General features: G+C 37.8%; 1 protein-coding gene across 1 annotated transcript in view; it reads left to right on the forward strand.

Annotated features, from left to right (window-relative positions):
* Positions 1–24,449, forward strand: part of adam19a (ADAM metallopeptidase domain 19a) — a 438,676-nt gene that overhangs the window by 337,116 nt on the left and 77,111 nt on the right. The window contains exons 11-14 of the mRNA XM_030162481.1: positions 9,701–9,843; positions 10,870–11,047; positions 17,390–17,479; positions 20,887–21,082. Of these exons, the coding sequence (XP_030018341.1) occupies positions 9,701–9,843; positions 10,870–11,047; positions 17,390–17,479; positions 20,887–21,082 (607 nt within the window). The remainder of the gene's footprint in view (positions 1–9,700; positions 9,844–10,869; positions 11,048–17,389; positions 17,480–20,886; positions 21,083–24,449) is intronic.

A 24,449-nucleotide genomic window follows, 5' to 3' on the forward strand; every position in this document is an offset into this window, starting at 1 on the left:
TGCTTGTTGCTAAAAAATGTAGAGGATAGTATTATAATAAAGGGTTGAAAATGTATAATTTCTCCTCCTGTGTGTTCACATGGTAGTATTTAAAAAAAAAAAAAAAAAAACATTCATTCTTAATAAAGTGAATGTGAAATTCTGAGTCATAATGAAGTGGATTTTCCCGATGCTGCTGCCTGAAAAATTATATTAGAGGTAAAAAAAGAAAGTTCACTGTCTTTTCATCATGTGTATCCGAATCATGTGTGACTAGTCCCTTTAACATTGACTCTCAAATTGTGCGAATGTAACTTGTACATAAAAATTTACCTAATGGAAAAACGACAATTTCGCCAAAACTCTCCTTTCTCAATTAAAAGTTTTTGCGCTGGCAAGAGGTGGTTTTTCAGACACAGTGCAAATGGTATATTATGCAAAACTGCAATGGATGTTGACGGATGTTACAACAAGCAAAGATGAAGAATTTTAAAAGAAACATGGTGCGATATGTGTGGACACACCAGGAAATCCAATCATTTTCTAATTTAGGGCAGGATAGAGGGGTAATAAATAATAATAATAATAATAATAATAATAATAATAATAATAAAGATGAATATATCTGTAAATCAACATGATATTTATTTACATGTTTATGGAATGACTTCTCGTGTCATCTCGCAATAATAAATAAATGATCTCATTTTTGATTTAATCGAAAAACGGACATTACGCACTTCCATTTTTTCGACAGTTAGTAAATATCGGTAAAGTTTTGCACATATGTCCAATGGAAAAGCAACTACTGACGTGCCCATTATCCATGTTGACGAAAATGCAAAAAACTGAAAAGCAATTGTAAAATAGTTGGCTATACTGTCACATATTTAGAGACCTCCCAAATTTCATGTTCTCAGAGGAGACAGTTCCTTGTGGTTATTTTGCGCATTTCTGCGTATCAGTCTGCAATGAGGTGTCCTAAACAAATAAATCTAAGGGTCACAATGCAAGCTACAAATACCATAAAACAGGAAATGTGTACAGGGAAAATCCATGAACATTTGTACACAAATCAGATGTGCCCAGAATGGACCTTTTAATCCTTGGTACATCATGTTTGAAGTGGTTAAGTGATAAAAGGTGAAAGCTAAACTCCTGAAGAAGTGAACAACAGCTACAGTGTCCTAGTTCCAAAGGTAAAAAAGTGAAAATCGCAGCAATAGAGCTGCAGAACACACACAGCAGTATTCACATGTACTTAGCTTCTCTTTGATCTGTTGAAAGCTGTCACTCACTCTGAGCCCTGCTTCTGAATTATGCATGCGGTATAAAATAGGGATGTGTTAACTGTCGTCGTTATGTTCTGCAGTGAAATCCTTGGAATGCTGTTTAATGCTTTGAGGGTCGAACCGCATTAATGTGGGCTACCCAGTGCGTTGGCTGTGTGGAGGGGAGCGGCGACTCCGCTGCTCGGTCAGCCACAGGTCATTTGGATTCAGCTGGCCACCTCAGCCCACAGGAGAGCTAACAGTCTATTAGAAGCTAATCAAGCTTGGAAAAGCTATCGATCTCTGTGGCCACATCCATTCAGTCCAGGGCTGTACACTTTCACAACCTGAATAGTTCTATAGAGTGGATTCTTTATAGCTGCAGGCAGAAATAATGTTAAGGATGTTTCCAACCCAGCTATGATTAACACACTTCACTGTGGGTCATTTCTACCATTAAAACACATTTACACCAGCGGCACACTGGAAAAGTCAAAATTTTGTTTTTCTCATTTCCAGTCAAAATGTCTCATTACACTTAAAGTAAGACATAATCACCTAAAGAGTAACTTTTCAGTGAGGTATATTAACTTATTTTTAGACAATTGATCTTGAAAATATTATTTCAAGAAATCTTACCAAGATAATTTTTGCTTGTTCCATTAGCAGATTGTTTTGCTTAATTCATTTTTTTTTTTTTTTTTTTTGCTTAATTCAAGCAAATTGAATAAGTCAAAATTATCTTGGTAAGATTTCTTGAAATAACATTTTCAAGCTCTAAAAATAAGTTCTTATATCTCACTGAAAAGTTACTCTTTAGGTGATCATGTCTTACTTTAAGTTTGAAGAGATATTTTGACTAGAAATGACAGTAGGTCTTCAGTCTCTTAAAGTGCAAAGTGCCAGTAACAATGCATTCCAAAGACTCAGGGCCACTGCTTGAAATACTCATTGAGATAATACTATAATACTATAACTAATGAATAATAGTATAACTACTACAAGTGGTATAGAAGAATATGCTAACTTCAATAAGTCATTACATTTTAACTAACATAATAGATTAATGATCATGACTTTTTTCTAGGTAAAGTACAAGATGTCTTTTTCTAATGTCTGTGGAACACGCGCTTTTGCAAATTTGCCAAATTACGATTTGATGAAAACGACAAAAAATTGTTTGTGCTTCAAAGCAATTTTGTCCCAGTGTCTCCACAACAGAGCACATCAAACCTTGAAAATATTAGTGTTTATTTGTCATGTTGTGGTGCTATTACGGCAAATAAGTACAGACAACATAAAAAATGAAAATAATAATGTGTATTGCTCACGTATGACACGGTGTAATATAAAAACAATAATATCACTGGAAAGAGCATTTGTGAGGGATAAATATGAGATTATTTATTCATTTGATTTCTGTATCCACTTAATCCACTGGAGAGTCACAGTTTATCCTAGCTGAGATCTGGTAGACGTGTCACTTTGTCACTTCAACAGAGCAACATGAGAAATAAACACTAAAATATAGAAGACCATTGTGGTGATGCACTGGACCAAAAGTACACACAAACACAAATGTTTTTTTGCAGTTTTCAGCAACTTATAATTGAATGCAGCTGTGGGTCTTCTTTGACATAAGTTTTAGAAACATGTTGTTCCTTAGCCTGTTCAGATTGAGGGTCCCTGCCTGAGGGGACCCTCGGGCAACTAACCCATGATTTCCAGGTGGTTTTCATCCTAAGAAGTGTATATTTTTTAGCTGTAGCTGGAAAATATATTTTTTCTGTGTTTCCAGCCACATTTACTCTGAAACAGTACATTTGATAACGACTCTGACACTTCTGTATTAATCTCATAGGTGTTACTTTTCTTGTGATCCCAAATATGTTGAGAAAAACATTGCTGTTTAGGAAATATACTTTATTCATTTTCCATGGGTAGGCTGAGAAATGAACAACTCCTGAACATTTTATGCAATTGTCATTAATAGTTAAAAGTAATGACTTATTGAATCGAGCATCTTCTTCGGTAGCATTTGTTTTTACAGTAAAATTTGCATCACGCCCTAATTTCAAAGTTCTAATACCTGAAAAACTAAAGATATACAGCTGTATGGTATTTACTAGGACTAATAATGTTATTTTCTGAAAGTGTAAAGCAAATTAGAGATGGTCACTTGTAGCGCTCACGGAATTAAGGAACTGAAATGAATTATTTTCAACCAGCTTTTATTAAACAAATTGTACATGGAAAAAAAATTCTACAGATAATTTAATTAGTAATTTAAATGTAGTTAAATTTCTTCTGCTTCCCCAACAAATATATTGAGAAGTCAAAAAAAAAAAAAAAACTCAGGGAAACATCTTGAATATCAAAATTAATCCAAATGGTGATCATCCTCATATCCTTTTTGTCCCAAACCTATGAGAAATTGACCGTTGATGTAAATTAAAAGATTTTTATTGATTCCTATTTTTGTCTGTTTTGCGCATGTTCTTGTCTTGATTGCAATGAAAATACAATTCATCAGTTTGCACCAGAAAAAGCATTTCAGTTCAGGTATAAATGAATATCCGTCTATTGGACTGGATGTTAGTGACAGTTCTGTTGATTGCAGTCGTGATAGGCATTGGATTCCATCCTCTTTGTGTATCTCAATCCATGCCTTTAACATCTCTTTCCCCTTCAGATACATATTTCTCACGTGGACGGTTTTAGTTTTATGTGCTGAGGTTTTGAGGACATTTTTCCTCACCTAAACATTACAACAACTGAAAATGTCTCAGTAAATGGACTGCATTAATTAATATAGAGGTTCTTAATGGCACCCAAAACAACGTGTCACAGTCACCCATCAGTGGAGTGGGTGTCAGCGTCTCCATCAAGGACACTTTGACATATGGACGGGAGCCAAGGATCAACTTATATACTTTCCGATATACCTTTCTGAGCCACCAACGCCATCATCTGTGGATTATTTATGGTGACACAGGTTCTGCTTTGTGGAAAGTAGAAGTACAGGTATATCCCAAGGAGACATTGGAACAGTAAAGGCTGTCTGTATCTTTAAAAATACATTGACGGAAAACGGCTTTTAAAGCAATTGCGTTTTTTGGGGAGGTTTTGCTGATAGGCCATGGTCATTGGCTGCAATGGCATGGAAATGGTTAGAGATATCAATATAGTCACTATTGATTACTGATAGGAAGTCATATTTGGACTTTCATTTAACCCATAAAGACCCAAACATCCACATCTACTAAACCCCTCTACTGATCTAAACTGTTTAATACCTATTGATCCACTAATCCTAACAATACATGCAGATAATTAGTGTAAAATACAGTTAGTCGTCTTTTCATGGTCATCAGATATGACCCATTTGGATGTTCAGAGGCTGCATAGTTACCATGGAAACACTGTCAACAAATGACAGTGAATGGAGACACTCAGTTTATGTCCAGTTAATGATAGATTTGCTGAAAAAGTAACTTTTTCTTCAGTTTTCTCTGTTTTTGATATAATAACCTTCAATTTTAATCTGTTTTTATGAACATCTACATGATCAGTAAATTAAATAAAGGAAAACACATGATTTTCTCTGAAAAAACTTAAAATACAGAAGATAATATTACAATAAATAAATAAATCACTTAAGGATAGCTAATTAGAGAGAAAAAAATCATTTGGGAATTGCCATAAAAGTAACACTGGGTCCTTATGGATTAATTAGTTGAGTTATCCTTCAATGAAAGTACCACCCACTTCTATTGGGATCTGATCAGTAAATTAAATAAAGGAAAATACCTGATTTTCACTGAAAAAACACAAAATACAGAAGATAATATTACAATAAATAGTGATGAATCACTTAAGGATGGTTAATTAGAGAGAAAAAATCATTTGGGAACTGCCATAGAGGTAACACTGGGTCCTTATGAGTTGAGTTCTCCTCCAGTGAAAGTACCATCCACTTCTATTGGGAGATTGATTTCTTGCATCAGGACCACAGGACTCTAATGTAGAGACAGAACCTGACAACCTCACAAATGCAATTTGTTATTGATTCTTGATAGAACACGACGCTGAGATACAAGGCCATTGGACCTATTTGCGTGTGTGTGTGCGTGCGTGCGTGCGTGCATGCATGCGTGCATGTGTGTGTCTTTGCCAGAGGGGAGGAAATGTGTAAAGACCTTTACACGCTGGAGGCATGACAAAAATAAAAAACACAGCAGCAGTTAGTAAAACTTTTGAATACATTTACAACAGGCCATTTGACAGCAATAGAGATAGATTTGACACAGGAGCCTCAGCTGTAACATGTTTGTCCATCCATCTGATCCAGCATCCTCTGCTTGTCTGAGTCTATGTCCAGTGTCCAATTAAAAAGACTGAATTTGATTCATGTGACACTCATGTTACAGAAACTCCTCACTATCCTGATAGTCTCAGCTACTTCAGTATGTTCATCATTTTTGTCTTTGATACTAAACTGAGGTTATGTTTCATACTGCAGGGAAAAGTAGCCCAAATCTGACTTTTTTGCCCATATGTGACCCATATCTGAACAGTCTGAGCAGTGCAAATCTGACCCAGGACACTTTCATATGTGGTCTTAAAGGAGTGATATTTGACTTTTTAAATGGAATCATGCATTTTAAAACATTTCCCTGTGGTCTACATAAACTGTAAATGCTATGCGTAATGAGTAATTGCACCAGAAAGGTCGTTTTGAGCGCTGGCCCTTGAAATGCAAATGACCCCACCCCTTCCAGGTTGTTGAATGTGCTGCTCTGTCCTGTTCAGCCACTTGTGTTCATTAATAAAACCAACAACTGAACATTTTAGGTAATTGGCTCAAAGTTTGGAAATATTTTCAGTATGGACTACAACCGCTGCTGCTGACAAACAATTATGGCATACTCAGAGAAGTGTTCGTCGGAAGTCTTGACCTTGTACGTGCAAAGGTTGTGACATAACTAGTTATAAAACGTAACAAGTTAAGAAGGAATTGAAACGGGTTGTAGAAATCCACTCGATTTTTGCTGAAATGAATATAAACATAGCTTTGCAGCACCTGGAGGGTTCAAGTTCAAACTTTTTGAACTTTTAGGGTCTAAATACACAAATAAATGTACCAAAGACTAATAAAAGTGGGTTTAGCAAAATATGACCCCTTTAAGTCAGGTACATATCTGCAGTTTTGCAATGTGATTTATGTATGAACTGTCATTTTGCATTTCAGACTATTTTTACATCATTGAAATGTGACAGCTCTGCACTAGAGGAGGCGAAACCCGTAAAGATCCGTATTTACTTCCATATTTGCATCCATAAACGTCTTCTGCACATGCTGGTCATGAGCAGTAAGACTTGAAGTGTTAACATAACCTAAGGGTCTGGAGAAATCGGCCCAGTCCAGTTCCATCATTGTTGTTGTCACATGACTTCCTGTTCACTTATACAATGGGGAGATGCCTTTACTTGCATTGACAAAGCTAGAAAAAGACACCCTTATTTGTGACCTAAGTGTAAGTAGTCGTCATATATAAAAAAAAAATACTGACATGCCAATCAGAGCGCCTTTCAAATGCTGCATTTTCACACAGTATTACCTAAAAATCTTATTAGCTTGAGTGATTTCTGTCAGTATAGCTGTAAATACCCATGAGCCTAACCTGCTGTTGCTATAGAAATGAACCCAATAAGAAGCACAAATCAAAGCTGTGGCTTAGGTCCACACCACTTCCTCAGAGCAAATTTAAACAAACTGATCCACGTTTACTGCCAACAGTATAAGCTTTAGCGTCTGCTAGCTGCTAGCAGCACATACAGCTGAGTTTTAACGCAGGTAATTGGGTGTTTTTGCACAGAAAAGGCTACTGATGCACTTCAGGATCAGCATCAATTTACTTGTCAATTTGGGGTGCAGAGAGGTGGTGAACGCACAGTATCAACATGTTTTAAAATGACTAAACAGTCCCTGAAAGGATCAAAATAGAAAAATATATATTATGGAACAATTGTATTTTTCTCTCAGAAATGCCTCTAAAAAGGAAAGAAAGAACATAAACTGGATTTTGTGCATATATTTGAGTATGATGTGAGACCTTTTGAATGAGTCTGAATCTTTTTTCAGAAGACCTCCATGACTTGAAAGGACAGAAACAAGACCAAAAAAAAGAGACTCAAAGACATTGATACTGAATTTCAACTCTTTTCATTTTCTGTTTTACATGACTTGTGTATTCTATTCTGTTCTTTCAAACAAAAATTAAAAACCCAAGGACAAACATTGGCCACAGTCATAGAGTTTAGTACAAAGTGTTGGTTCTTTAAAAAAGCATGTACTAAAGATAGTATAAATAATGAACAGAGTCAAGAAGTGCATTATTATTATTATTATTATTATTATTATTATTATTATTATTATTATTATTATGACATTAGTCCTTAATCTGAAAAGTATCAGGACAGACTATTGTCCCAAATCTTTTCATCATCTGTCTGTTTTCCATTTCATTTAACCACAAATCATATGCATATGTGTAGAATCCAACTTCCATAGATGTAAAATTGACCTTTTTGTTGTCCCAATTTTAAATGATAGAATAGTTTCTGTTATTTTTCATGCTTATTTTCAGGTTCAGTTAGTCCAAGGACAGCTGTTAGCAGATCAGGTTCTTATTACTTCACAAAGTCTGTTATAAACAACAATAGATGTTCTGTCAATATGCACAAAGTTTACTGCAAGACCGCAAAGAATTATAGATTTCCTCTGGTTCCAAACAGGAGTGATCATCTGAGTTTAAGACCAATGTAAATAGATTTCTGGGTCACAACTCCAAGAGACTTTCAGTGTGTTTTCCAACTGGATTAAGGAGACAGGACAGATACCTGCTACATATATAAGTAACTGCTAGCAAGAAGGCTATAATCTGCAAATGTCCGAGTGAAGAACCACAGACACTTTAGGAATGGACAGAAATAATACATGAAGTCTACGTTATGGAGAGCATAACATGTACTTTGAGACATTCTGCTGAAAATGTGAAAGATACTGGAAAAACTGGAAACATTTGGGTGCTTCTATGAAACTGGTCCCTAAAAATAGGACAGAGGGGCTAAAAATTCAAACCAGATGTAGACTAAAGTTATGAAGCAAGTTTAGAGGCACTTGGAGTCTATTTTGAAAATAAATACTGACTGAGATAAAAGAGAAAGTATTTTTCAGATAAAACACATTTTTATCTTTTTTTATATTATTTTTTATACAAAAATGTGCATGCAACACGGTAAAAAGGACACAAAAATTACGCGCTACCATTTTTTCAAATATCTTTTTATTCTCTCACAGGTACATTTTGGGAATCAAAGTAAATATGCAAGGTGGAGTGTTTCACAAAAATAACCACTGTTGCAAAATCACTCCCAATTTATATGTGTTTAAATGGGCAGGTTCTGCATGTAACACAAGTGGACACGATGAGTTGCATGTGAAACCTGGAATGAGACTGAGATTCATGAAAAACCTTCATGTCTGGATTAGAAAAATCACTAGGATCATCAAATTTAACCCAGTCTTTATTTATAGCGGTATATAAGACCATTTACAGCCATGTTTTCAAGATCAAATGCACTGACACCTAGGTAATTTTTCCTGTCCCAATTGTGGTCCTATTTTTGGCCCCAATATTTGATTAAAAATTCATTAATTTTGGGATGGCTCAGAGCAAGAGTGTAATTACCTTTGTTTGTTAGCAACATAACTGAAAAAGTTATGGATGGATTTTCTTTAAATTTTTGGGAAATGTTGATACTGGCACAAGGAAGAAATGATTAAATTTTGGTGGGGGGGGGCGATCTGTCTTGGCCGAGGTCTGCGCTCTCCGAGTGTGCTTTTCTTGTTTTGTTTTGGTTTTTTTGCATTTATTTGAGGTCGTCATTAGAGACATCTTGGGGGGGAAATATGTCTACATTTCTCTTTCATTACTGTGTCTAAAAAGCTGGCAAAGTGACAGATACCAAAATGAACCCAGTTTCATAGAAGCACCCAGTTCCTGAAAGAGTTTATAGTAACTGCTTGTTGCGTTCCTTTTCTACTTCCAAAGGCAATTTTAATTATATGTTTTATTATTTGGATCTGGTGAATTGTCTCACCATTTTTTTTGTCAATCTGTGTTTTCTGTATTATCATTATTCCTGTTATTATTTCTATGTTGTTAAAATGAAAACTGTCCACTAAAAAGAGTTTTTTTATATATATATTTTAGAAATTGTAGGGATCCACTGGTTAATTTTTTCCTCAGATTCCTTAAACAGCTTTTCTATGAAAGGCAGTGTCACTGTAACTGGATCTTTGTCTCACATCATTTCATCATTTGTTTCACATCAGCAGTCTTTTTGGGTTTTGGCTCATTTGAATCCCTCTGCTTCGTCTTCAGGACCACTCAGAGCTGTCAATCGGCGCCGCAGCCACCATGGCTCACGAGATCGGCCACAACTTCGGCATGAGCCACGACCACGACGGCTGCTGCGTGGAGGCCACCGCCGAGCAAGGAGGTTGTGTGATGGCGGCTGCCACAGGGTGAGCCTCAGGCGTAGCGTCAGGATTCAGCACAAACCTGCTCTTGCACTCAACTGATGTGATAACAGCTTGATACATGAATAATCTGCAAAGAAAAAATAATTACACATTAATGTAGCTGGGAGAACAACTGCTCCATTGTGATTTCACTCAAAGTTGTGGACAGGTAGAGTTTTAATGTTTACTTTTATTTGTACTTGATGAGCTTCGACCAGACACAAACATGAACGTACAAAGGAGACAGTATCCCACAGTGACTTTGTGGGCTCCGCTACATTTTGCCAAAGCAACAGATTAAAAAACAAAGAGCCGTCAAGAATACTTTTGCTTCTCTAAAATGAAGTGAAAATGGCTATGTTTATTTGCACATAATATTGTGTTTTTTGCCCTTATTCCAAAAAAGACAATATTTCAAATAAACTTTTTACTTGGTTACAGTCCATGTTTACATATACATTCATATTGTGATTAAATGTAGGATTTTTAATGTTTTACACGGTAAGCAGCTTGTTCGACCATCTGAGCACAGCTACCTGTTTGTTAGCTATTTTGTTTTTACATGGTTGTAATGAGAATAATACCTATTCTTAGTTTCTTTATTAAAACACAACAATACAATGGAGGAAAATTCAGACTCAAATTCACAAAAAATACAAATTACATGAAACAGTAGCCCTAACAGTAAGAAACATTGGACGTGTGTTCAGTAGTTCATTAGTTCAGTAGATCTCATGAAATTCTCCAGAAATTGTTGTTTTTAATTCTGTTCTATAGTTCTACAGAGGCTGAGAAATGCATATTATGTACATTATACTCTTGCTAGAAACAACAAACCGACTTGTTACCTAAAACTTGGAATTCAGATTGTTCAAAAAAAATCCTCCTAAAACTAGGTGTGTCTCCATTCCAAAAAAAACATCTACTTGAGAACATTCAGATGGAATATGCTGTTTACATGACACTTATCAGAGTATTGTCATATCTATAGTAACAGCTGAATATCAGTGTCAAAATGTCTCCTCCCAGGCATCCATTTCCTCGGGTCTTCAGTCGCTGCAGCAAACGGGACTTGGACAGCTACTTCCAAAAGGGAGGGGGCATGTGTCTCTACAACATGCCCAACATGAAGGACCTGGTGGGGGGCAAGAAGTGCGGCAATGGCTTCGTGGAAGACGGAGAAGAGTGTGACTGTGGGGAACCTGATGTGAGCATGTTTGTTGATTGAACACTGCCACTTCATATGCAAATGAGTTCATTTCCAAGGACTATTTTTCTCCCTATTTACACTGAATTAATGTAGTTAAATAGGCCGCAAACCATTTCACAAAGCATGCTGTGTGAATCAGAGACGTTCCAGAGGACTTTTTAGTTCCATTCATTTCCATATGATATGTCAGTATTCGTTTGCAGACGTTTACTGTGTCTGCTCTTCAAATACGATGTAGTGTTAGAATTCTGAGGAAAGCTAAAGCAGAGACAGTGTTACAACAAAGCCACGCATGGTTTAAGCCTTTTCTCACGCAGTTTAATACTAAATAAATATTAGTTATCTTTGGAAGTTTGCGAAAATCAGGAACAAATGTTTGCGCTCAGTAAACCCAGAGGTTAAGTAAACCTTCTGTGGTTCCAGCAGCAAAGCAAATTGAAAACAGTGGAAACAAATTGGTAGCTGACAGCAGCAGCGCCACTGACGGGGCTGTTTGTTATGACTCCCACTCAGAACAGAGCTGACAGTCAAGCTCAGACTCCTGACAAGCCACCTGCTCTTAGCATTGCAAATGAGATGAGCTACAGAATGCAGCTTAATGGTCCTGCCTTGTAATTTTCACTTCCAGACACACATGTTCATGACACATGACAAACATAGAGTTGTGAATTCTACTAGGTGTAAATTTAATGTAGGAAGGAAGGAATCCATTCAGACCCAAGCCTTTCATAACCACCCAACTAAACAAATCTAATAAGACAGCTCTGAGCAGACGTTTCACTTTTACAGTTCACAGTCACATCGACTCAGTCTTGTCGTTCGTGAACAAACAGTTCTGTTTTGTCCTCATTTTCACCAGTAGTTTACCACTCTTTCTTGACTGTATAATTGGCTTTTTCTTCAGTCAGCTCCAACATTTGTTTTTAAGATATCCACGGTTTTACAAAGGGCACCATGGCAACAAGAAGTATTGTCTTTGCCAGAGCATCAGCAAAGTCACATCTCTTCTTCTTCTTCTTCTTCTTCTTCTTCTTCTTCTTCTTCTTCTTCTTCTTCTTCTTCTTCTTCTTCTTCTTCTTCTTCTTCTTCTTCTTCTTCTTCTTCTTCTTCTTCTTCTTCTTCTTCTTCTTCTTCTTCTTCTTCTTCTTCTTCTTCTTCCTCCTCTTCTTCCTGTTGAAAATGTGACTCATCATTCACAGGTGACAATTGTCTGTCACCTCAAAACTGGGACTCGGAAGTGCTGATGTGTGTGTGTGTGTGTTTTGTTTGGGTGTGTGTGATGTGTACCAAAAGTCACCTCTTAGAAAGGATTTATTTTTCTCGTATTTACTTTTTAGATATCTGCACCATATAGAGTACACTTTCTCCATACAAACATTTGACCTTTTCAAGGTTATAACAGTTTACAAAAGGATATGAGTCAAACCAAAACTGAATGAGTGAAGTAAACAATAAAAAAAAAATGTCAGATTTCAAATACACCAAATGGAAAGCTCCACTGAATAATGCAACAGCAACTAAAGCAAAATGGGATTTGCAGGTAAAGTCTGCTTCATTTTCCTCCAGCGTTAATTAAAGGGGTGCAATAAGAAAATGGGTTTGCACAAAATTAGACTTTGCACTAATAAAGACCACGAAGAACTTATTAAATGGCTCGAACACAATTGGATGGCAGGCTACTGAGAACAGAAAAGAACAAGCTCAGAGACATTCAATATTATTTGCACAGTTCTTGGTGAAATGAACTCAGTCCCAGCCTTATATCTTGACTTTTCCTTCTCACCCTCATTCTTGTTAATGTCATCATTTCATTTTCATCATCCTCTATCCTGTTCATCTCTTTCGACTGGTCAACCACGCTTTTTTCACTCAGTAAATCAAAATTAACAACAAAATCTGCTTTTTAAAAAAAAAAAAAACAACAAAAAAAAACAATGCCCCTGGTGTAATAATGCTCATATAATGCAGTCTGTTTTATATTGGATAGAGGCTAGCAATCTGTTTGGATTCCCTTGGGATGGGACTCAATTACACAATTCATCAGGTGATTTGGAAGAGATGGGAAAAGAATATCAGTGATAGCAGGAAGGAATGGAAATTGTAATACCAGTTTTCATTTTTGAATATAATACACATGAATAATGAATGAAATGCAACTACACAGGACCTTTTTTGTGAAATGTGAGGTGATGGAACAGCATTCCATTTCCTAAAGATTACTCCCCCTATTTACCAATGCATGGGTATGAGATGGGACAGGGGTTGCTTTGTTATTCTGTCATGGGGTTGGGATTGGACGGGAATATGTTAATGAAAACGGACGGGGCCAGAGGGGAAATCCACTTCCATGTGACCTGCTAGTGTCCGAGTATGCTTCAGTGTTTTTATTTTATTCACTTACATAACACCTTTAACGCAAAATGCAGCTCCAAGTTCTTCATAGCACAAGACCGAAACAAGAAAACACAAGCACACTTAAAACTCATCGAATGTAAATATACATGGTGTCACTAAAGTCTCGACACAAAGGCAAAAAGGCATGTTCTTTATCTTATATTATCTACTATTATCTGCTATCTACTCTTGTTTTTTATACAATGACAGCGTTGAATTGAATTTAATTGAAAAAGTAACATCTTCAATATGATTTCTATCATCTGTGATGTAAAGGTTAATATGTTTTCCAAGATGTACGTGAACTCAACGCAGCAACTCCTCATTGCCGCTGATTTTAGCACATTCACTCTTTATACGTTCAATCTTTATTGTGTTCCATCTGTGATTTTCAGTGAGTATACCTTCTCCTTTAGCATACCCCAGAAAAAGAAGTCAAGGGGGCTAAAGTCTGGTAAACAAGAGACCACTCCACATGACCACGTCTTTCAATCCACTTAAGGAACTTGTCATTCATCCAACCTCTTACCACTATGGTGAAATGCACAGGGGCACCATCCTGTTGGAACCACTCAGGAAGTCCTTCCATAGCCTTTCAAGTAGGGGCATTAACTGGTCTGTCAACATGGTGAGATACGTCTCACCAGTTACATGTTCACTGAAGGAAACTAGCCTCAACACGACCTTTCCACAAACTACACCATAATGTTTCCAGATTTTAGGGACACCCTGTATAATGGCGTTTTCACACTGGGTGTCCAGATCTGTGCCGTATCTTGATACGATTGCACTTTTCCTGCAGATGTTGCATTCACAAGCACGTACCAGAGTACGAGTGGGTGTTACAGGGCTGAAACAGTAGGTGGAGATGTGGAAGGAATTCTGTTGCTATCCAACAAACGAGGAGTGACTGTTTTGTTCATTTGTCTGCGATGGTGGCAATACTTTTCTGTTAGCCTGTTTGAGGCAAAGTGAAGAAGAGCGACCTTCGTTGTCCCTGATATATCACCGTGTGGTTCGGTCGATAAGGCAAGTCTGTGCCAAGGCTTTTTCAGGAGACCACAGGAGCGCCATCTATGGTCTCATGATGATTAGGTCATTTCCGTTGTCAGAGTGGTGATTAGGTTACATCCGTTCTCAGGCAGAGATTGCTTTCACACTGCAAAGTTCCATACTGAAGTCCCTTCTAGGGCTGCATGATATTGGAAAAAACTGACATTGCAATTTTTTTAACCCTGTGATATATATTGCAATATAAAAAAATACTCAGGAGGATATAATAGCTGTGTGGCGCTGACGTAAACAGTCAAACAAAATAATTGTTACCACTCGTGGCAACAATTGCAAGGCACTGTCGATACAGAACACGTGTTTCAGTATCATCCTTCTTGTAGCCAAAATAATTCCAGATGACTGATATTGTTTTTCTTTTTGGCACCAAGTCTTCATTTACGGTGATTTTCTCTTGTCTGTTGCTCATTTTTCAATGTTGTTACCAGCGACTCACTCCAAACTGATTAAGAACGTTTGTAATTGGTGGATCGCTGCGTGCAGTGTGTGTCACATACCCTTGAAATTAGATGAGAACATGTTGAGTTCATTTGCCTCCTACATTGCAGGACCTGCAATGTGACTATTGCATACACGTACATTGCAATGATGATGCTCAAACGATATATTGTGCAACTCTAGTCCTCACAGTCCATACCCAGGACTATTTTGTCAGCTGGACTTGGGTACGGTACTCGTGCACGGAACGTTTGCATCCACATCGATAAAACTAAGCGAACTTTGGGGTCAAACGTACTCGGATATGGACTCGGTTACACAGTGTGAAAACGCCCTAACAGTTTCAAGTACAGCCAACCAGCACCAAGAATTGGAATTAACCATTTTGTAAAGATAGTGTAACTCCATTCTGACCACCCACTGTGGTTAAATGTCCAGGTGTGGATGTGTGTACTTCAGGTACATCTGTTGAGAATCACATACAGAATCATATGAGGCTCTGGAAGGGTTAGGTTGAATTTTTGTACTAGTTTTACCCCATAAAAACTAAATTTTCCTTGCATGTATGCCATGTTTACACTATTTTCATGGCTTTATTCCTGCTGTAGTTCAGTTCTTCAAGCCATGAAATGCTCTTAAGCCTACAACAGTTCCCGTTCAGACTGGTAGTACGAGGACCGAACCCAAATGCAAGACCCACAGACAGGAATACAATGTAAGGGTGTTTATTAAACACAGTCAGTAGAAACACTTCACACAAGCAGGTAATGGGTGAGTCTTCGGTGAAACTGCTCTGGGGACTTGTCACGGATTCCGAATGATAAGCCTCACAGCCCGGGTCGGGAGCACACGAGGGGAACCCGACTAGGAGGAAGCAAACGAGAGTCAGGGGACAGACCAGGTCATACACAGGAAGACAAGCAGGCAGGCAAACGTACATTGGGGAAAGGCAAGCTCACGTACCGAAAATCCAGGCTGAAAGTCGAACACAGGAATGGTCACAGAGGCAGAAGCACCGACAGGGGACAGGCAAAAACTCAGGCGTCGAGGAAACAATCCGGGTCGAAAACAGACAGGCAGGCAGACAAACAGGATCCGAGGAAATGCTGGTAAGGAGACACACTAGGCGAATACGAACTGGCAATGAACATACAGAAACACAGGGCTTATATACACAAGAGGGAGGGAAGACAATGAGACACAGGTGGAACAAATCAGGGCGGGGACAGGTAATCAGCACAGATGGAACAATCAGGGAAGGGAAGCAAAGACACCAGACATGACACAAGAGGAGAGCTTAACAAAATAAAACAGGAAATGACAGACAAGACAGACAAAACAGGGAGAAGTCCGGGGACTGATATGACAGTTCCCTGACAAAAAGAGCAACTCAGCCAAAGTTATTGTGTCACTGTGGTGTATTAATATGTTATTTTGCATTAAAACTGACAAATGAACCAATCAAGGAAGCAATAATACCAGACAAAATCACTACCTCTATGTTAGTCTAGTACTTCTGAATAGAGATGAAATGGGTTCAGTTTGACCTGTTGGAGAATTAATGACGTTTTTCGGAATCTGTCAAAAGGACATTTGATGGATTGCAGTGACTGAGTTTTCTTTTCAATACAAAGTCATATTACAACAGTAATAAGCAGGGTGCGATTTGTCAAAAAAACAGAGGGGGGGATGTTTTTTTAAATTTTTGTCAGGGGGGGTTAGCAGTTATATACATGGGGGTGTGGTCCATAACTAACGTAACTAACACTGGCGTCAAACAAAAGTGAACCTTTACATACTTTCAACGTCCAACTCCCAAGTTCTGTTCCTCTGTTATACAGTGGATCTTACAAGAAATTTTCACAACTTCTACCCTGTATCCACTGGACACACAAATAATAGGCCCCATGAATTCGTCATGTTTACCCCCCCTTACAGTGCCCCAGTACATGGGGACATTTGCGAATTCTGAGACTGGTGACAGTTTGGTTCAGATGAACGTTAGTGCCAGTAATGTAGGATATAGGTGGAAGAAAACTCTCACAACCTGCCTGTTATTTCAATTGACTGGTTGCCCCCCCCCCCAAGGATGAAGTTCATTGAGCAGAAGTAGGGATGTAAAAACCAGTGGGGGGGTGTTGATCTCCCTGACCCCCCCCCCCCCCAACAAGTCACACCCTAGTAACAAGAACATGATTCCATGACTTCATTACAACTGAGTTAAATGATTGTGTTTGCGCCTGAAAAAGCATATTTTAATGTTTATTACCATGTAAATAAAGCTAAAAAATTCAGAACTGTTAAAAAGCGTGACTATCTCTTGGTCAATTTGTTGACGTAGACATGTGTACTTACCAGTGAACTGGTGGTAGTGTAACTTTTAGTAGTTTAGCGTTTGAGTTGTGTTGACGTATATGTGTTTGTACTTGCTTACAGGAATGCACCAATGACTGCTGCAATGCCAATAACTGCACCTTGAAGGAGGAGGCTCAGTGTGCCCATGGAGTGTGCTGCGAGGGCTGCAAAGTAAGACAGACAGACTCACAACACACACACACACACACACACACACAAACCTGAGTCCTGTAGGTGGGAGCTCGCCTTGTTTGCGGCGGTACCCTGGTATCATTAGTTCACCGTCAGTCATCACGTCAGCCTGTTGATATACTGTACCCACTGCGTATGTCAGCTCCCATCACAGGCTCACTCATCGTCTTCACATCACACACACCGACACCTTTTTCATCTGCGAGTTCGACTCAGTGTTCAAATAGAAGCGCTGACATACCTATTGTAATACCGAGAACTGTGAACACAAACTCTACTCTCCTTTTACCTGCCAGAGAAGACAAAGCACCAAAGATAGCTGTAACTGCTGCACAGACTACAGGGGAAGAGCGACGCCTGCTCTCATTCTCAATAGGCTCTGATCCGAAGCATTTTTTTTTAACTTGAACGCCACATTTTCCTTTTAGTAGTACACTCATACGCATTTCACTGAGACAGATATTTCAATTATAGTTTTGCCACTAGTACTGTTTTGCATGTGTTTGCTTTTTTATGCTACCGTCCCCATATTTTTACGCAATCTCTTGAGGCATCTTTCACCTTCCAAACTCCCCTTAAAGTTTTACTTCATGAAAAAATGGGCCGATAAAGGTTCAAATGACTGATGAGTACTGTAAAAGGGGTCGCCCGAGGTGACAAATCCACAGAGTATCAGCAATGCTGTGGGTTGCAATGTGATAAAATGCTGGTTTGTTCAGTTTATTTTTCCCCACTGCCCATCAAGTAGCCGTAAAAAATAAATTATTGCAGATTTCATACTTTAGAGTCCACTTTTACTTGATTTTTTTTTTATTTTCATAAAGACAATAATAAAGTAACACAATGCAAAGACCTACAATTGATATAAACTATAACGAATGCCTCAATGCAGCCACAAACATACAAGGAACAGAAAGGAAGGAGTCAAAAGTGTCTGATTTTCCATTGCTGTTTGTGCCCGTTATTCTGTGATATTAGTCTTGAACAATCCTCTGTCAGTTGTATTGCTACTGAGGACCACTTGAAAGCACCTCTATAGCACATGTGATGCTCTCACCGATGGAAAAATGGACTCAAGTGTTTCATAATTGAATCCTTTGAGTTCAGTGACTTTCATTGAATCTTTTTTTTTTTTTCAATCAGGCACACAGCATAAGAAGTAAGTCTAAGGATATCCATGTTTTTATGGCTGCATTGTATAGAATCCAGTAATTATGGAGGACTTTGTACATCATTTATCAGCCTCATATAACAGATAACTTTAGAATTACAACACAGTTTGGAGCATTTCTACAGAAGCTGAGTTAGTACATTTTACACAGTTTATTATTAGGTAGAAGAGGCTGATAAGAGGCTTTAAGACTAGAGTAAGCTCACTCTTGACCCTGTTTTTTAAGAAGGAAAACAAGGTCATGAGTGAAAAACAGGGTACCTGATATAAACCTGCGAACAAGAAAAGAATGAAAATCTTGCGGAGTACTGGGGCTGACCCCATCTAAACATTTTCCTTATCGAGTCAAGTCATTAGTTCCATAAATTCATCAAGTACCGGTAGCACATTTTTTGGTATTCATTTAAATATTTGTATATCTATTCTGGGGCAAAATCAATTCAGTTCCAGATCAAGGAAAGAATCTTGTAAGTAACGTTGAGAACATTGTGCTACATTACAGAGGAATACCAAACAGTATACCATTCTGCAAATAGGTCTCCATGAGCCTGTCATGCTGCAAAAACCTTCATTTGTAACTGTCAGTGCAGCCTCCATAATTCTCCAGGAAAGTGGCAGAATAATAGTGTAGAGAAAACAAAAACCTTGCAAAAAATCACAGACGCCTGTTTTCCTACAGCTACTTTGCTGATACATTAACACATGGGATTAAGACAGTGGTTCCCAACCTTTTTTGGCTCGTGACCCCATTTTATCATCACAAATTTCTGGTGACCCCAGACATTCAAAATGGAGACATTTTTTTTGGCTAAAATTTATTTTTGATTATGTAATAGTTTGCTATACTATCTTGCAAATAAATATTAATTTTAGATGACATTTAGTCTATATAATGTACAGGGTGGGGAAGCAAAATTTACAATGAACATTTAGTTGTTTTTTCTCAGCAGGCACTACGTCAATTGTTTTGAAACCAAACATATACTGATGTCATAATCATACCTAACACTATTATCCATACCTTTTCAGAAACTTTTACCCATATGAGTAATTAGGAAAGCAAACATCAAAGAGTGTGTGATTTGCTGAATGCACTCGTTACACCAAAGGAGATTTCAAAAATAGTTGGAGTGTCCATAAAGACTGTTTATAATGTAAAGAAGAGAATGACTATGAGCAAAACTATTACGAGAAAGTCTGGAAGATACTATTAAAGAAAAATGGGAGAAGTTGTCACCCGAATATTTGAGGAACAGTTGCGCAAGTTTCAGGAAGCGTGTGAAGGCAGTTATTGAGAAAGAAGGCGGACACATAGAATAAAAACATTTTCTATGATGTAAATTTTCTTGTGGCAAATAAATTCTCATGACTTTCAATAAACTAATTGGTCATACACTGTCTTTCAATCCCTGCCTCAAAATATTGTAAATTTTGCTTCCCCACCCTGTATATTATTATGGACAAAGACAGAAAAGCCAGGTGTAGATTATGGCACAAAGTGAGAATTTTATTTTCCTTGGTCAGGATATGTACAGTCAGTCCAGCTTGGATTTACAAGGCTGACGATTAATACTGAACAAACAATAACTCAAACTATGAATTATGAAAGAGCTGCAGCATCTGAAACCGACCACAATGAACATTTGAAAGATAAACAGTACCACAGTGCTTCAATTTCAGCTTCAGAGTTTGTCATGTCTTTTATGTATTGTGTGTCTCTCTCAACTCACCATATATTTTTTTTATTCGTAAGTTAGGGTTTTTTTGTACCAATTACTGGAAATTTCAGCTGACCCCATTTGAATTCCAGGCGACCTCATGTGAGGTCCCGACCCTGAGGTTGAAAAACACTGTGTTACTCCCAACACTGATGATCAATAGTAATAAAATCATTTTACTATTGATCATCAGTGTTGGGAGTAACGCTTTACTAAAATGCTCATTTTACTGCACAATGTTGCTTAAAACTAAGACTTTGAAAACACAGCTTTATAAATGATATTTTTCCTGTGTGTACAACTGAAGGAAATTCATTCTAACTCTACTGTTTGTGTGCACGTGTTTCACAAATCGGCCACATGTTAAAGCACAATATGAAAAGAAAAATCTAACTGGTAAATCAGACTTAGTATAAACGAGGCTGAACAGGGCTTTCATCACCATTGCCTTTCAGCTTCTTTTCTTCCCTTCTCACTGTCCGTTTCCTCTCTGGCAGCTGAAACAGGCCGGCACCATGTGTCGTGGACCAGCGGGAGCATGTGACCTGCCAGAGTACTGCACCGGGGCTTCTCCTTACTGTCCTGCCAACGTCTACCTGCTGGACGGTTCCTCCTGTCAGTACGGACTGGCCTACTGCTACAATGGCATGTGCCTCACCCACGAACAGCAGTGCCTGCAGCTCTGGGGCTACGGTAATGAACAGTTATATCAACGCTGAGCTTTCGTTCCTACTGTCTCAAACGAACGATTTAACATTTGAGGTTGTAAAGGTCACTGCCTTTATTTGGGGAATTAAACCATCAATGGCCAGTATCTGTTGTTGTCGCTTTATAAGTGGTAACGGATGTGACAGCGTGTATTATATGAATAACATGAGCTGGGAATAGTCTGTCATAATAAACACTCATCAAAGCTGAAAGTGCTCCTCTTCGCTCTCTGATGTGAATGTTCCATTTATAAGCATGACACTGTTTGTACAACAGCACAATAGATAAAAGCAACAGGCTGACTTTTAATAAGAATCATCATATGATATTACTTTTCTTTACACAGACTAAAATAAGGCTTCTGTTTTAGTGCCATTGTCCGGTAAACATTTAACCATTGCCATCACAATAACATCATAGTAATAGCAGTAATAGTAAATATAGCAACAATCACAACAACCATTAGTGACATTTTACTATATGGGTCCTTTATTGTCTAGTGAATTTATTTTCTCATAATTCTCATAAAATCACTTCATTTTTCTCCATGAATTACTTGCAGCATCTGTGCCATTTCAGTGGTATTTTATAGCTTAGAGTGAGATTTATTTTTTGATCATCAGTAAATGAATATTTATGACTTTCCAAGTGCTTCTCAGACATATGGCTGTTCAAAGTCATGAGTTTGTTTTTCGTTTGCATCTCGAGGAAACTTGATCTCTGTTTACAAAGTATTTAACATTTACCTAGAAAATTATTTCCTTTTTTTCTTCATAAAAACAATTGCGTTCTTTATTTCACTTACAATTTGTAGCAAAATGTGTCAGCTTTACACAGAAATATCACAGTAGTTTGCAACACATTTTTAGGAAATTATGAGCAAATCTCATAAAAATATGGGTCTTGAAAAACATTTTATTATTTGGTAAAGCAGCCTACCACTGTGTCAGAGAAATTGATTTTGTATTAAACAAACTTTTCTTCAGCTTGGCAGTATTCAGTGCATCAAGTGTTTTATACCAATATTGATGCAAACTGAAGAAAACAGTAATATTTCAGAATAAATTTCTCATACAAGTTTTAAACTGCTAAGCTACATTTTTATTCTGGTAACATTACAGCATCTTTCAGCCAATAATTGTTCTGGGAAGTTTTCATTCCCTCTGATGTCCTTTAGTATTCCGTAATGCCTCTTACCCTGCTCTAGTATTTGACAGTAATATCCCTCTGTCCTTTAACATTACGGGGAAGATCTACAAAAGGACTGTGCAACATCTACAGGCACAAAACTGGTGCAAAGAAGGCAAAAATATAGTGTGACAATGCATCTGTGTCATTTGCATTGATGTAAATTAGCAAATATTTATTCATTCGGTGCAAAGTCGGTCCTGTTCCATGTAATAAAAGACTGCTACAGGCACTTTAGTTGATGCAAATGCCTGATGAAAGCTGGTGTTAACTGCACCCAAACTCACCTCTGACTAACTGCCTCTCTGTATCTTTCTATTTCTTCAAAGCTTCAAGTTTGTGCAGCTTCAGTGATGTTGAATTGACGTTTAATGGTATAAATCTTGAAATCTTCGGTCTGGTATTGGAGATATCATATTGGCATGAATGTTATCTCTAAGTTCCAGTTACTTTTATGTAAACATAACATTTTAATTAATGAATTAATTAATGGGTGCTATTCATTCTTTATGGATTCAGCCTTTTGTTTTTAGACTCTGGGATTTAATGTCATCCCTTATTAGAAAACCTGTGAGGCGTGTACTTGGACTGTTGAGAGAACGCGTCATCTCTCTGTACACGAGCAAGTCCAACTAAGCTGCACTCGACACTCCATCAGTCCCTGTGTAGAAGAAGAAAACATTCACCCTCAGTTTTAGTGAAGATGCTGAGCAGTGGTATCAGATTTAGTTCTGTTTTTATTAAGACAGGGATAGAGAGGTTATAGGATGTATCAGTGTGTATTTCCTGTAGTCACTGTGCATTACTATATATACCCAAATCTTGTAAACAGAAGCACGCATGTAACAAACTGCGCTGGTCAATCACAGATGGCGGGTGTTGATGAAAACAATCGTGGAGGTCCTACGTGCAGTCATCGTTTTCGGAATATGTATTCTATTTTTACACACACAAATTTACGAAAAGAATGTTAACTGTCAAGAACAGCTCATTCTGAGCCAGTTTTAGGAATACGGACATCTGACTAATGTCAATGAGACATTCAATCTCCTCATTACTCCACGTCTGTGTACGGCTCATAGCTGCTGCTATTAGCTCTGACTACCTGTGCTACTTGTGGGCTACGGTGGCTCGTCAAGCACAAAAAACCGCGAGGTTCCTTGGTTTGTTTCAGCTCAAGGTCAGTTATATTCACACCAGAAGTGAACCAGCCCAGAGTCTGTTTGGAAGCGGACTCGGTCCACTTGTTTGATTCGAATCAGAGTTTTTATGTTTGTATTCATACCTAAAAAAAAATCTGGACTTTCCATGGAAACGAACTCTGGTCCATTTTAAACCGACCAAACAAAGTAGGTGTGAATACACCCTAAGAATGTGAACAAATTATTTATTCCTCTTGTTTTTTCCTCGTTGTGTGCCTATAATGGGATGTTCAAATGTCCTATCTTATGATTTGGATGCTGAGAAGAGTAGCTGTTACTGAGGTGCATAAAGAATAAAGAAACTACTCTTACAAGCAACATATAGGAAGTTTACAGGGTTTGAAGTAAATACAGCACATAGTATGTAAATATTACTTTTTTGAACAAACTTTTTTGGCATGTTTACTGTGAAAACTATATAACTATAAAACATTGTTCCAAAAAATTGAACATGGAACTGCCGACTAGTATTTGCATAGTGTATATTGCTGATTCATGTGTGTAGATGATTCATTTAGCAGACAGGAGCAGTTTTTACCTGCTTGACTAGTTTTGGCTACTTCCTGTAGCCGTCGTCAGAACCGTTATATGATGTTGCCATGATCCTCCTGAGCAAGACACGTCACGGCAACATCACATGACACTGACAAAGGCTACAGGAAGTAGCTGAAACTAGTCAAGCAGGTAAAAACTGCTCCTGTCTGCTAAATGAATTATATACACAGTTGTACTTGGAAGACAGTATGAACCTTTACAGACAGACAGACAGAGGTTGCTGATTCATGTTGTCATGTACTGTAGAAATCAAATACATTGGCTTTGAAACTATTTGGGAACACTGAGCGCTATCCCAGGGCGGTTGCCAGGTTGAAACTAAATACATGTGCTGAAGGAAATTGATATTGATTTTCTTATCTTACCCTCAACCTGACAACCAACTGAGATACTGTATTTCCCAAAGT

The sequence above is a fragment of the Sphaeramia orbicularis genome, chromosome 18 (genome assembly GCF_902148855.1).
Source record: "Sphaeramia orbicularis chromosome 18, fSphaOr1.1, whole genome shotgun sequence".
NCBI classification, from domain to species: Eukaryota; Metazoa; Chordata; class Actinopteri; order Kurtiformes; family Apogonidae; genus Sphaeramia; species Sphaeramia orbicularis.